This window comes from Rutilus rutilus, assembly GCF_951802725.1.
Source record: "Rutilus rutilus genome assembly, chromosome: 8".
NCBI lineage: Eukaryota > Metazoa > Chordata > Actinopteri > Cypriniformes > Leuciscidae > Rutilus > Rutilus rutilus.
This window is the reverse complement of record NC_140222.1, coordinates 16,357,091-16,372,587: the sequence shown is the minus strand read 5'-3', so window position 1 is coordinate 16,372,587 and position 15,497 is coordinate 16,357,091. Positions and strand designations below refer to the sequence as shown.

The following is a 15,497-nucleotide window of genomic DNA, read 5'->3' as shown; positions in this document are numbered from 1 at the left end:
GGTCATTTGGCTGTAATTTGCCATCTCAATTCCAGGATTCTAAAGCGGGCAGTGAAGATCGTGGCTGATCTCTCTCACCCTGGACACAAACTTTTTGAGGCACTCCCTTCAGGCAGGAGACTGCGGTCCATCAAGACTAAAACCTCACGCCACAAAAACAGTTTCTTTCCATCGGCTACTGGCCTCATCAACACTGTTTCAGACACATTACATTAATCGCACACTACTCAGTCTATCTACAGTATGTTGTATATTCTTCAAAGTTCAAATTGTGACTTTTTGCACACATTACAGTAATGTACAGTTAAATGTACAGTTAAATTGTACAATAGATGTCTATTTTTATTAATAATATTTGTATTCCTTGTTTTATTTATGTAGGCTATGTATTTATTTATTATTATTATTATTGTTATGCACCTCTGCACCAGGACAAATTCCTTGTACATGTTTGGCAATAAAAGCTGATTCTGATTGTTCATCTGCACATATCAACACATTTTGTTTCTATTTCTTTATGAAATGAAGTGGACACGGAGGGAGAGTCTGTCCATCTGCAGACTGGTATTACCGAAATACAGAAAGATGATGTGATTCTGAGGAAGTTTGAACCTATAAACGCCCTCATAGCCAAGTTGATGGACCAATGATACCAGTGTCTACAATGTTGACGAGAGATTCAAAGACAGACTGGAGCTGGACAGTCGAACTGGAGATCTCACCATCACAAACACCAAAAGCAGCGACTCTGGAGTTTACGAAGTACAGATGAAGAGCAGCAATAAAGTTTCATACAAGAAATTCAACGTTCTTGTTTGGCGTGAGTAGCTCAAGATAATCACAGTATTGATAGTGCGGTTTACTTTCACATTCACATGTTTCTTCTATATGTTTCTCTTTCTTTGGCAGTGAATACACTGAAATATACAGTTGGAGATTCTGTGACTCTACAAACTGGTGTTACCAATCTGAAGAATGATGAGCGGATACTGTGGAAGTTTAGCGATAAAGAAACGTTCATAGCTGAACTCAACGGAGTCACCAATCAGGCCTTATTCTATGAAGGTCCTGATGGGAGATTCAGAGACAGATTACAGTTAAACCAGCGAACTGGAGATCTGACCATCAGGAACATCAGCAGAGCACATTCAGACGTTTATACACTACAAATCATCAGCGGCAAAAAGATCACATGCAAGAGATTCATGGTGATTGCCCACGGTGAGTAACAATCATATTTAGCACTGTTTTGATGCTTTTAATATAAGAGATATAAAGTTTCAATCCATGTTGAGTAACATGGTGATCTTTTTTTCTTTATCTCTGTGTACAGACGCTCTGAAATTAAAATATTGCAGTTTATTCAAATGAATTTAAATTGTTCAAGTTTAAAGTTAAAATATGTAACTCTTTTTGTTATAAAACACTTTATCCTTTCTCAGCTTTATAGAGACAACTCCTACCAAGAGTCAATTTTAACTTTACGGTTTGACACTCAACGCTGTATTATTTTGAGTGTTTTTGATCAGGTAGGACTGCTTGGTTTTTAAACATGGTTATTGGTTGCACATTGACACTTACTATAAATAGTAGCTGTGACATCAACCTTTTTAACCAGTATTCTTTGTTTTCTTACAGAGAGAGAAAGAAATACAGACGGGGGGATGAGCAGGAGGGTAAAAGCTTAAATATAACTGTGTATTTTTGCACATTTTGTATGACATTATGAATTTTAGAGAACTTATAATTATTTTAATTTGATGCTTGTGCACATAACAAATGTGATCATAACTGAATTTGTTTCAACTGTTAATCTATATATTTTTTATATATTTATGAATTTATTTTACTACAGTCATTAACTTGTTAGTGTATGGACCATAAATGTACTGTATTTGTTACTGTGTGTTTTGTATTAGACAGTGCTATGTTTCTCATTGGGTGAAATCTGCCTGACTCTTGTCGATTGGACAATGATTCATAATTGGTAATAATGTGACCCTGGACCACAAAATCAGTCACATGGATAATGTTTTTGAAATTGAGATTTATACATCACATGAAAGCTGAATACATAAGCTTTCCATTGATGTATGGTTTGTTATGATAGGACTATTTGAAAATCTGGAATCTGAGGGTGCAAAAACATTGAGAAAATCTCCTTTAAAGTTGTTCATTTTTGTTCGCGATTTTGCTGCATCCTCTTACAAAAATATATATATTTTATATATTTACGGTATGAAATTTACAAAATATCCTCATGGAACATGATATTTACTTAATATCCAAATGATATGGCATAAAAGAAAAATCTATAATTTTGACCCATACAATGTATTGGTGGCTATTGCCACAAATATACCCGTGCAACTTGTGACTGGTGGTCCAGGGTCACATATTATCAGTTTGAATATTAATGAGGTTCTAATGAGTCTGCTTCAAGGTTTATTGCCTGTCTGTTTTTTTTTTATGTTCTTGCTTTTTGTATTTCACTGCTTTTTTGTGTGCTGCTTGGATGAATGGCTTTTGTTTTATTCTCATTTCAAAGTAATTTGTGAAAAACTATCTGTTCAATTAATAAAAGTTAATATAAGATAGATATACTGCTGGTATATCTATCCAAAATGTTGTTAATATGTCGGGACCATTACGTATGAACAATTTAAAGTTCCATTTAAAAAAAAAAAAAAAAAAACTTAAGTTAAGTGCTCTACTAAGTTTATTTATTCCCTTTAATCAAACTGGAATAAACTGTAACGATTACCAGTGAGAGTGCCCGGGATTACCATCAGAGGGTACTCCACCAGGACAATACCACACATCCACAGACTCTATTCCCCATAATCCTTAGTTCAGACTATCATCCATTATCACTTTCACCTGTGTCTCATTACATTGTTTAACTCACCCTATAATAGCCTGGTTTTCACATTCATTCCCTGCAAAGTCTTTTTTAGTGTTTTTTCTGCAATTCTGAGCATTCTGTCTGTTATTCCCATGTTCTTAGTTTTGATATCTGCCTGTCCAGTGTTGGGAAAGTTCATTTTCTACATGAACTAGTTCAAAGTTCAGTTCACAAATTTTAAAATGAACTAGTTCAGTTCATAGTTCATATACTCAAAGTTCACAGTTCCAAAAATGAACTAGTTCGTTCTTTTTTTCCATGTTGCTGCAAGATATTATTTTTCAAAATTATTGCCACAGCCCATATAGAAGAACCACAGACAATTATTTTATCAGTTTTAACACCGAAGCTATGCATCAGATTTTTCCCATCCTCACTGACCTTGTCATAAAACTTGTTTAAATGATCATACGACGCCTCCTTGCTGCTTTTTGTTTTGATTTGATTTGTAACGTAAGTGATGAGTCGTTCACGAACAATCCATTCATTGCATCTGTCACGTGACAAATGAACGAAAGACTCGAGGTAAAGTAATTATATGTTCCCTGTTAACGATTTTTGACTGCATTATAATGATTTCTTAATTCAGAATATGATCAAGATGGCGTAGGTGGATGTGTTGGGGGAATTTGCCAGTTAATAGTATAACATTTAAAGCCCCTTAAATGAACGAAATGATTCGAAAAAACATTTGTTCATTTTGATGAACGAGATCGAACAAGAGAGTCAGTAGACAAGTGGCTGGTGTTGCCAGATTGGGTGTTTTTTCCGATACATATTAAGGCCGGTTTTAGGTGGGTTTTCGCCTGGAAGGTTCTATTGAAATCTGGCATCCTATTGAACGAAGTTTTAAACTGAGAGAGCGTGGCGTTCACAGACACCAGAATGAACGAGTTCACAGTAACGTTCATCAGGCAGTAATACGGTACGTTCAGTTCACATTCGCCCAAAATATGAACGAGTTCATGAACTATCGTTCAATGAACGCGTTCAGGCACAACACTGTGCCTGTCCTTGGATTTTCCTTTTTGCCTGTGCCCCGTGACCCTGTTATTGTGTGGATGGATTGTGTGTGTAGGAGCCATTTATGTTTATTGTTTGCATACTATTTTATTTTGTTTGGATAGATTTATATTAGTATTTAGGACACTGGGTGACAGTGATTAGATGCACATGGTTGTATATAAGGGGGCATAGGTGACAGGAAGTGATAGCCACAGGTAGGGGGAGCCCACACAGTTCTCACCAGACAGACCACAGACAACAGAGCATGGATTACAGATCAGATACACGGCACGCTAACAACTGGGAACAAGATAAGAAACAACAATCAACTGGTATGTTCATCTGTTTGTACAATTTATTACAATAAACCACAAACCTCAACTGCAATAATCTCTGGAAAATCTTTGTGTGTCTGCGTAGAAACTTCACCCCTACCTGTGTGCATGATGGCAAAATTGGTTTAAACATGATAAGGATTGCCAATACAGTGTGGATGGATTACTAACAGTTGAAGCAAATGTTTTTAGGCCTGTGACCCTGTTTTTGATATATTGCCTGTTTTCTGGATTACGTTTTTGGATTACCCTCTGTTCAATAAAACTGCATTTGGATCCTCAACCTTCGTGTCTCAGAGCAGTACGTGACATTAACGAGGACACACATCTTTAAAATGATTCAAAAGCAGCCCAATATTAGATGAAAAGTTTATTGTAAATATTGTTTGCCATTGCAGATGTTAAAAGCTGATAAATGGAGGATGTTTTTCTTTCATCTTCTCAGTTTTTCCACTTATCCAATGATCTGAAATGAACAAAATGGCACAAGAAATATGAAATGAAACAGGGTATTATAAGATACAGTCATGATATTGATTGCTTGTTAGTTCCTTATGTAAAGTTTTATTATAATGATGATATAATTGCACTTACTCCACTAATCCAGCTGCTGTAGGCAGACACACGAGTGAAGACTGTTGGCTTCTGGTAGGCATTACAACCCGATGATGACACAAAGCTGGCCACACCATGGACGACGTACTGACCGCTGACCTGACAGTTCAGAGGACCGCCAGAGTCACCCTAAAAACAACACAACAGGAGACAAAATTAGACATTTTACTGCAGTATGAAATAGATCATAATCTGTTTGCCAGCCAGTTTTTCTCACATTGCATCCAGACAAGCTGCCGCCACCAGCGCACACCATGGAGCTCTTCACGGTGCTTCCCCACCAGTCGCTACGAGAGCAGGTACTGTGGGCCACCACGGGCAGGTAGGCCTGTTTCAGCTGAGCGGAGATTGACCCACCAGCTAAATGAAGATCACATCCATGAGAGGAAGGAATCAGGAATGAGTACATGCACATGATTTCAGGCAACATCAAAGCTATCTGAAGTGAAACTGACTCTGAGTGAGGCCCCAGCCGGTGATGTAACAGTTGTTGTTGTGGGGCAGAACCTGTCCAGAGGGTGGAAGGGTGGCCAGCTGCACATACGTGTTCAGAGAAGCATCAGAGGACAGACGCATAAGAGCGATATCATATCTGAAAAACAAAGAACACACATCACAGTTCAGGCGCACTTCATTTCTCATACTAGGGGGCGCTATAACTTTAGAAGATCTTTAATATGATCTCATGGATGTTGTGTTGATGATGTAAGTCCGGGTAGTTATGCATGAAACTTATGTCAAAAACTCAATAGAGTCAAGTATGCTGCTTTGATATTATCTGTAATTGTAGATATACAGTAGTTGCATGTGTAGCATTAAAGTTAAATGCATAATCGTTGATATATGATGTGTTTACTGTCATTAGTGCAAAAAATAAGGTAACACTTTATTTTAAGGTGACGTAATTTTACTACATGTACTTTTATATTACTACTATATAATATAGTCCATATAGTAAGAGTAAATTATGCATAATTACAATTAACTAGGCCTAAACCAAACCCAGTAACATTATATTTTACGGTGTCCTTGTTACATAATACATGTAATTAGTAATACTAACCCTAACCGTAAATAATGCATAATTACAAGCAAATTACCCTCAACCAAATCCTAATCCTACCCTAACCCTATAGTAAGTACATGTAGTTGCTTAATATTACTCAGGACTTAAACATAATTACACTGTAACAATCACACCTTAAAATAAAGTCTAACCCCAAACCCTAACCGTAAGTAGTTAGTATAGTAGGCTACTTGTTTAAGTGAGTACAATGTAACTACATCCCCTTAAAGCAGCTCTCAGTAGCTTAGGGATTTCTACGCTGTATTCTCGCTTTTTGCTCACAGGTTTCTCTCTAGAGCTCCCCCCACAGCTTCGGAATAGATATTTGACAACACTGTTGTAAAAACTCGTTGGCGATTCTCAGACACCAGAGATCAACGACATCAAAGCAGATGGGACATTCTTTAAAACGTCTTCTTCATTCAGGTTCGGACAGCGTGAGGTAGCGCAATAATGACAGCATTTTAGCAGATTTCTTTTGGCCGTAAAGCAGTTGTTTACATCGCGAGACCTGATATCACGCGATACTTCCTGACGCGGCCCGCCGCCCCAAAGTTGCAAGTGCGTATTTTCCGCTCACGGGCACCAGGGGGGTGCGAAACGACCACCATTCAACCCGAAATAAGTATTATAACCATTCCAGTGACTCCGAAGCTGTTCAGTTAAGGTAAAAAAGTTACTTACTGTAGTTCACCTTTAAATAAAATGTAACCAAAAATAAATAAATAATAAACAGAGAAGGTGGTCTGACTGGACCCTGAGTGGAGAACATAAAATATTGATCTGAGTTTTTTTTTAAATAATTTTACCTGTATTACTATTATCTTTAAATCTTCCGCTAATAAAAAGCAATAATATATTATACTACTACTTAAGTCCTCTAAATGTATTTTGAGTACAAAAACTTATGTCGCTTGTTAGCTAGTAGACCAATCACAATCGAGAATTTCAGAAAGCCGCGAAGAATTATCAACACAGTTGAGTGTACTGCGTACGTTAAATGGTTGAGTCAGTCATATATTACAGTAAATGTATTTACTTTTTACATTTGTGTAAGATATGTTTAATCGGCTTGGCAATAGTATTGTTGTTTGTTTTTCTGTAACTGTCGCCACAGTCGTGTATGTGTATGTTATACGCACCCAGAAGCCACATTGTTGCTGTTCCAGTTGGGGTGAATGATGACTTGACTGACGGTCATGTACTGCTCGCGACCCTCTTGGTTGTAGATGTCGTGGTCGCCCAGGACAACACGCCAAGTTCTCGAGCTGCAGGAAACACGTTCAGAAAAACATAAGTAGAGTGAGGAACAAGCGAACACTTTTTTATTGACGTCTTAAAGGTGCGAAATTTCCATTGGCTAGTCAATGTTGGTCCTGATTAAATGCGAAAAATTGGCAAAATTAGAAGAGTTTTGATGGTCAACACAGAGCTGTCTGAATCCATACGAGTACAACCAAAAATGTTTTACAAACACGTTGAAAGTGTATTACACCTTCCGCCAGAGGGCGACCAGTCCTATGAGGCGCGCTTCAGATCAAAACCTTATTCACAGCAGCGCCATCTTTGATTTTTAACGGGAATGAAGGAATAGACATTCATCTCTTCAGTCAGAGGATTGTACTGTTATTAAATGTGTGTTTGGATTGTTCTGCTGATGATAACTGCTAAAAAAAAAATATATATTTAAAAGAAAAGAAAAAACTCTAACAAGAACTGTGGAAAATTATAAGTGATCTAGGAACTTTATACATCTTTTTACAGCGGATGCTATTGAAAACACGGTCTATTGCTCAGAGCCTTGCTTTTATACCTGTCATGGCGCTGCTCTGAACAAGGTCAACAGGTCTCAGCAGGACAGTAATGGGAGTTGGCCAATGGAGGGGTGTTTTCGACCTCGTTACCTGATTTGCCCCCGTCACAGTGACGGTAGGCTTTAGGGGTAAAGCGGATAATTTTCATTCCATGATTTAGAATCACCCACCAGTTTGAAAACGGCCACAAATTTTGAAACGCCCACTATTGTTCTGAAGAGACCTCAAACTCCTACAGATTCATACTCATCATGTGATCTGTTTCAGTTTATCAGATGTTTGTGTTGTTTCTTAACCATTTAGATACAAAAAACGTGGATTCATTACGTGTCAACGCAGTGGGCAGCGGTCATCACCCAATTCCTTCTGATCAGAGACCCACCACAGGTATGATAGTAGCTGCCGCCGGACAGGTACTGGAGAGAGATCTGAGAAAGGGACAGTGACTTAGTTAGAATTTGAAAATATGACAGGATTATGAATTTCAATATGAGTGGTATATTAATAACTTGCTGATTGGATATTATTGATGTTGGAAAATCCAGTTATAACCAGCTTCAAGTTTTACTAGAAGTTTTAAATGTATGGCCAATATTGTGGTGCCAAGGTCAAACTGCTTTGTAGACAACTATCTTGGTTGATTTTGTTAGTGGATCACCAACAAACCTTCTACTATATTTAGAAAGATAGCTTGGCCACCTTAAGCTGGTACAACCATGTCCATTTAGTTGTGGAAAACCACCAAAAAAAAAGCATAGTTAATAATAATAATAATAATGTGTTTATTTTATATAGCGCCTTTCAGGAAACTCAAGGTCGCTTTACAATAAAGTACAAGACCATGGAGTAGTTGCTGAGATTTCAAAGGATTTGTATTGAGTTAATGTTAAAAATGTCGTACCTGCCAGGGCCAGGAGTTGGGTCTTGCCACCTCTCCACCCACAACCCGCTCCTCAATGGTCTGATCCTTCAAGTATCTGGGCTCAGCCAGCACTGGACACAAAAAAAAAAACCACACTTAGACATACTAGGAGTGTAGTAATTTTGTAGTTTGAGCCCATATAGACTGAGCTGAGTACATTCGCATTTGTTAACTTGTTAAAATCGAAGTGATTTAGTGGTTTTCTCAACAGAAAGAGAGAGGCGTCTTACCCAGGGCGGCCAGCACACTCAACAACAAGATCCTCAGCATGTTTGCAGTCTGTCTGGTCTTTCTGCACTCTGAACTGATCCATCGCCCATATATATGCCCACAGAAATTTGCAGCGCTGTACGGAACAAGTGTTTACTCATGGCTGATGCCCACAGGTGTGTGAATCCCACAGATATCACCACTGGCAAGGCCAATGTTCCAGCTGCAGAATAAACTTGTTTAACTTGTTAGGCACAAAGGCTTGACCTGCGTTAACTTTGAGTTAACATCTCAGCATCTCACAGTATCTCACTTTTGCAGCTGATTTAGAGTTTATGCATGGTTTAATGTGCATTTCTACGTCATGTATTTTTTTTTAATTAATAAAAAATAGACATTTAATTAGACATAATTTATAAAATTGTATTTGTATTCATTAATATAATTATTCATGTTAGTATATTATTATAAATTCAGATTTTTCAATTTAATTAATAGAAGAAGTTTAAGTTTAAGCACTAAAAACTGATTTACAAAAAAAAAAAAAAAAGGAAGAATTTTAATAGTTAACACTGAATGTGTCACGGTAGATGTATTCTCTGTTCCTTCTAGTCTTGTGTTTATGTTGTTATGTGAGCGCGTGTGTTGTGGGCGTGAGTGTATGACATCTCTTGATCCGCTCCAGCTGATCATCATTACATCACCAGCTGCAAGCAATATCACGACTCCATAAATACTTACCGCTGTTCTATCATCCTTGTCAGATCATTGTTTGATGTCGTTCGTGTTGGTGTTCCCGGTGTCCAGTTCCTGCCTTGTGTTCCTGTTCCAAGTCTTCGTTGTGGATTCATCTGTCGTCTCACCGTCACCTTCACTGCACGTCTTCACGGATCCTGACCATCGAAGTCCCTGCGTCACTATTCACCACCTGCTTGTACTGCTGTCCTTGTGTTTTGAATAAACCACTTGCAATTGCTTCCTGTCTCGTATCCAGTCATTATGACAGAATGTTACAGTGTATAATAGTAATTTGTCCTCAATTTATCCAATATTATGCAGGACATTACTGCACAGAATCATACATAATGTACATGAATAGTATAAATGTTGTATTTGTTAAAACCTATTGTTTTGTTTTAATGTTACAGTATAGTATCACATAATTTAGGTGCATGTCATCCTCTGTATAGATACAGGATTACAATGTAAAAGATTATTATTGTGAAAATAAAGATATGGTGGAATCTGGCTTGTCCGAGGAGATCCGCCCATCCGGCGAGATCCGCCCACAAAGTTACTTGCGTTTCGCTTTTGATACTTGCGTTTCAGATCGTTAAAATAGGGCCCTCTATCTCTTTGTCCGTTGTAGCTTTACTGACTCTCTTGTTATAATCTACTTATTTCTTTGTGTTACTGTGACATGAAGTGAAGAAAGTGTCAGCGCTAGAGAGAGAGGATGTTACCCTCGAGACTGATAATGAAAAACAGAAAAACAATCAGATACTGTGGCTGTTTGGAGATAAAGACGCTCTCAAAGCTGAAATCAAAAGAGGGACTGAAGAGATCATTACATATGATGATCCTCTCCGGGGGATTGCCACCGTGTTGTGGTGGAGAGGCTTGTGTGGTCCTGTGATCCCAAGAGCAATGCCGTCTGGAGCTATGCTCCTGGTAGGGCCAACCATGGTGGTAAGGTCAAGGGGAGGTCCCTAACAAAGAGCAATCCAACCAACCAAGACCTCAACGGTGGAACAAGTGAATTATGATGGCTGGCCATAGGGGAACATCAAAACGGCTGGGAAGGCGGATGAAGGCTGCAGCAGAAAAGGACCTCCAGTCGTCTTGGACTCCATGCCAGTGGATTCCGACCCAGATCTGTCAAGGACCGTGTGGTGGATGTGGACCAGTCTCCGCACGTTAAACAAAATCACGCACAGGCATCCTCTTTGGGAAACCACCCTAACATCCCGGTTTAAGTCCTATGGCAACCAGAAAGTGGCGACGGGGGCAGGATTGTGAGATCTGGAAGCCCCTAGTCATAAACTGGCACATTAGGCGGTGAGTGGTAGATTCAGTCGCTGGGCTCTTGGAACAAGGCAGAAAGAGCCCTTCGTTAGCTGTACCCATGACTGAGCAGCCCTCTTTAGGATCCACTCTGCTCACCCCACATGGGGAAGGGGCTAGAAAAGGTGCCCTAAAAATAGCCTGCCTTAAACCTCCCGACTGTATTACCGTGTCCAGAGGGATCACCATTTGCGGTCAGAAACAAAAAACTATGAACTTTGGAGCTAGGAATGTGCAAACACTGATGGATAGTGCAACCAGTGATAGACCGGAGAGGAGAACTGCAGTCATCGCTAGAGAACTGAATAGATGCCGGATTAACCTAGCCGTCCTCTCTGAATCCCGACTAGCAGACGAAGGACAATTGAGCGTTTCCGTGAGCGTCTCATGAAAATCCGTCTGGTGCTTGCCAACAACCAGCTAGCAACAGTTGTGAGCGCCTATGCCCTGTTGTGGCAAAAACAATCATTATACAATTATCATCACTGCATAAGAGACACCAAGAATCAAATTGTATTTTAAAATATATTTATTCTCTTTGCATGAGGCTTAGTCACAAAATCACAGCAGCTACCCCGTGATGTGAGCAAGACCTGACACCCAGCCCAGGAAATTCCCTTCTTATACTCCTTCTTCAAGGTCTTTCCTCTGTAGTTGTCCACTCACCCAGCATGGACAAATCTAGCTGAACCATTTGTCTTACTGTGTGTGTCTTGCTTATGTAACCGTGACGTTTATGCCTAACTTAGTCCCGACTACGCCACCGGGGTTATATACCCACGGAAATAACAGCAACACAAGTTCAAATAGACAATACTTGATAGAAGAACGAGGACGTGACTTTCAAGCTCAAATAATTTTGACAATGCAGCATAATTCTCTGAAACAAGCACTTTCAACTATTAATAATATAAAAAGAGGAATAAGAATTTAATATACATGGACGTGTGGTGGAAATTCATTATTTCTTATATGTATTTTGTTTTCCAAAACTGTTAATCTCATTTAGTCATGTGTTTCTGTGAGGGTTTCTAACAGCTGAAGGGACATGAAAGAACAAACAGACACCTGGGGCACGAGAAAGAGTTTTAGTCAAGGAATACAGGGTGTCGTATAGTAATAAAGTAGGGTCCCAGGCCCCCTCCTGAGGGAAGCAGGAGGTCATTTAGATTGTAAATGAAGGCCTTTTGGCTTCTCAGGGACAAAGAACAGCATGACCTGCCCAGGGGGGGGGGTAGAAACCAGTCCATACTAGCTTGAGATATAAGATGTCTTTAAGGAAATTTACAGAAACTGGGAAAGGAGGAGTCAAGAATGTCAGAAACCTGTATAAAATGTCTATGTTTGAGTCCAGTAGGTTTTCTGTTTCACAGCTGGGTGGCTGCGGTTGTGAAAAGATTCCTCAAAGAATAAACACCTTTTCTCATTATTACACTTTTGCCTCTTAATGCTTCTTACACCTGTTGATGCTGTGTTTCTCATTGAAAATTGAAATTTGCTATTACTGCTGGTGTCAGAATAGTGGGATCCTGTGCGGACGCTTCTCCTGGTCCTGAAAACGGATTTGATGGGAAAGTGCACGACCTCGGCAGCACCAGGCGGCCGTCTCATACCTCGACGGTTTGAGATAGAAACTCAACAGATTACGAGAGAGAGAGCCAATACCCCGCATTCAGGGCCAGTAGAAGAAAACTCCCACCAGGATAAAAAAGAAATCTGCGACGATTGTGAGAAAAACAGAAAAGCATCTCTGGGTAAGAAACGGCAAAATTGTTTTATTGAAGTTGAGTGTAATTTGATAATTGTGAGTGAACGTGAACCATATTGGCTGAGTTTTGCTTTTGGTACGAGCGAGAGGTGATTCAGATGATCAATTTTTTGGGGAAGAAATTGATCTGACAGATTCGGATCGGTTTCTACCACACTTAGCTCGTTGGTGGACGGAAGTGCCACAGGTGATTCAGATAATCACAATTGCTGATTAGTTAGTTTTATTCAAAATCTGTAACCTTAGGAAATCTCGTACAAGTGGATGGAAGAGCCACATCAAATCAATTAAGTGAATCAGAAATTAATCGAGCGCTAGAAAGTGCCTATGGGAAGATTGAGTAGAACGTAATTACAGAAACCCGACCGATTTTGGGTGACGAAAAAAAAAATCGGGTCTGTTGAAGACGTTTGACAGACACTGTAAGACACGTGTCGAAATTGTGAAATCCAGAAGGGAGATTCAGCCAAAATGGGGTCATCTAACAGTAAAGTAGATCATTTTTATACACCAATTTTCTGTCAAAAGAGAAATAATTATGATGGTAAATGTATGGTTGACATAGAAAAACTGATCAAATATCACGATTTCCCCGAGGCGGGAACCTTGAGTAAGATAAGTGTCACAGGTCGGGATGGGCCAAGCCGGACTGCGCCCACCCCTGAACCAGGACCACCCTGAGGAGCGTGTCAGAGACGAGACGGAATTTAAAAGAATAACAGTTCTTTTTATTAAAGTTAAAAGTAATTTGAATAACCTAAACTAAATCTTCCTTTCTTCTTCCCAGGAATCGAGGCAATGCAGTAGTCTCCGGGGCCCACTCCCACGCCGGTGCAAGGTTCACAGTGGCCTGTGATGGACCGGTGGGTTTCCACGGGTGAGTATGCGGTCGGGGCTGTTCCTCTTCCCACACTGATGCAGGGTTCACAGGGACCTACGACGGACAGGTGAATTTCCACAGGTGAGTAGACGGTCGGGGCCTCTCCTCTTCCCACGCCGATGTAGGGTTCACAATGGTATGCGATGGACAGGTGAGTTTCCACAAGTGAGTAGATGGTCAGAGCTCTTCCTCTTCTCACACCGGTGCAAGGTTCGCAGTGGCCTGTGAGGGACAGGTGAGTTTCCACGGGTGAGTATGCGGTCGGGGCTGTTCCTCTTCCCACACTGATGCAGGGTTCACCGGGACCTACGACGGACAGGTGAATTTCCACAGGTGAGTAGACGGTCGGGGCCTTTCCTCTTCCCACGCCGATGTAGGGTTCACAATGGTATGCGATGGACAGGTGAGTTTCCACAAGTGAGTAGATGGTCAGGGCTCTTCCTCTTCTCACACCGGTGCAAGGTTCACAGTGGCCTGTGAGGGACAGGTGAGTCTTCACAGGCGGGTCGGTGGTCAAACGGGATGCGGTTGTCTCACCCCGACAGCCTGGACAAGCTTCCTCGGGGACGAACAGAATGGCGACTTCAAACAGCGTGCACAGTTCTCGCATTCACTCTCTTGAGATGTCCACTTTTCACTATGCGGGCAGACTGACAGGTGCACAGTGAGCTCAGGTCAAACCGGTGGGCGGGGCTTTGGCGAAGGATAGCAGAATCAACACTGCGGGTAGAGTGTGCAATTCTCACGTGTGTTGCAGGAAGATGGACACTTCACTAGACAGGTGGGCCCTGGAGCTGCAGCAGACTCGAAGTCCACAGGCTAAGCGGGCCTTCTTCTGAACAGGCAGTATCGACACTGGGAGCAGAGGATACAGGTTTCACGTGTGTTACCGGGAGATGAACACTTTACCTCAGACAGGTGGACTATAAGGCTGCAGCAGGCTCGAAGCCAACAGGCGGAGCAAAGCTTCTTCTAAGGCAGACAGAGTCAATACTTCAAGCAGAGGGTGCAGTCCTCACATGTAATACAGAGGGATGAACACTTTGCGCCAGACAGATGGGCTATGGGGCTGCAGCAGACTCAAAGTCGCAGGCTGAACGGAGCTTCTCTAGGACAGACAGGATCAACTTCAACAACAGTATATAGTTCTCACGTGTGTTGCCGGGGACAGATAACTTCACACCATGCAGATGGGCCTGGGGCTATAGCAGACTCAAGTCGCAGGCTGAGCGGAGCTTCTCTAGGACAGGTAGAATCAACTTCAACAGCAGTATACAGTTCTCACGTGTGTTGCAGGGGACAGATAACTTCACACCGTGCAGGTGGGCTTAGGGCTGCAGCAGACTCAAGTCAACAGGCTGAGCGGAGCTCGTCTAGGACAGACAGAATCAACTTCAACAGCAGTATACAGTTCTCACGTGTGTTGCAGGGGACAGATAACTTCACACCATGCAGATGGGCTTGGGGCTGTAGCAGACTCAAAGTCGCAGGCTGAGCGGAGCTTCTCTAGGACAGACAGAATCAACTTTGCAGATAGAGTGTGCAGTCTCACGTGTGTTGCAGGGGGCGAACCGTCTCACCATACAGGTGGGTTGACAGGCAAGTAGCGAACTTAAGTCAACAGGCTGGGCAGAGCTTCTTCTAAGACAGTCAGAATCACTACTTCAAAACAGAGAGGTTAGTTTGACTCACGGATGCCGTTCCTTCTAGTCCTCAACAGATGGGGCCGATCGACATTATTAAGCTCCAGTTACTGACAGTAGACCAGCATGGCACATGGGGAGTGCACGGCAAGAGAGAATAAATCTTCCACACACACGGCAATTTCACTCCAAACATGCAACGTGAGGGGGGGAAACGTCAATTTAGGCACTGCAATCCACTTCAATAAGTGCAGATAAGGCCAGCACTCA

At 41.1% G+C, this 15,497-nt stretch overlaps 2 protein-coding genes across 2 annotated transcripts in view; one reads left to right on the top strand and one right to left on the bottom strand.

The window, feature by feature from the left end:
* LOC311295608 (uncharacterized protein) overlaps positions 1 to 1,688 on the top strand; it is a gene marked incomplete at its 3' end in the record, with an annotated part of 334,919 nt that extends 333,231 nt beyond the window's left edge. The window contains exon 9 of the mRNA XM_084417074.1: positions 1,639 to 1,688. Coding sequence (XP_084273200.1) covers positions 1,639 to 1,688 — 50 coding nt within the window. The remainder of the gene's footprint in view (positions 1 to 1,638) is intronic.
* A 2,914-nt stretch (positions 1,689 to 4,602) lies between these two features.
* On the bottom strand, positions 4,603 to 8,977 carry LOC311295864 (elastase-1-like). Its single transcript, XM_084417401.1, has 8 exons — positions 8,893 to 8,977; positions 8,642 to 8,733; positions 8,068 to 8,168; positions 7,069 to 7,194; positions 5,316 to 5,452; positions 5,078 to 5,220; positions 4,840 to 4,989; positions 4,603 to 4,711 (listed from the first exon to the last, which is right to left on the bottom strand). Exons 1-8 carry the CDS (start codon positions 8,930 to 8,932, stop codon positions 4,700 to 4,702), a joined length of 801 nt encoding a protein of 266 aa, XP_084273527.1. The 5' UTR covers positions 8,933 to 8,977; the 3' UTR covers positions 4,603 to 4,699.
* Between the last annotated feature and the right edge of the window lie 6,520 nt (positions 8,978 to 15,497).

Bases quoted from the DNA above. Each gene is read 5' to 3' on its own strand.
- LOC311295864 (XM_084417401.1), bottom strand. From the start codon at position 8,932: ATGCTGAGGATCTTGTTGTTGAGTGTGCTGGCCGCCCTGG. The intron at 5,453-7,068 runs GTGCGTATAACA...TTTGTTTTTCAG, and splicing joins AGCAACAATGTGGCTTCTGG to ATATGATATCGCTCTTATGC. The intron at 4,990-5,077 runs GTGAGAAAAACT...TGTTGTTTTTAG, and splicing joins GCAGCTTGTCTGGATGCAAT to GGTGACTCTGGCGGTCCTCT.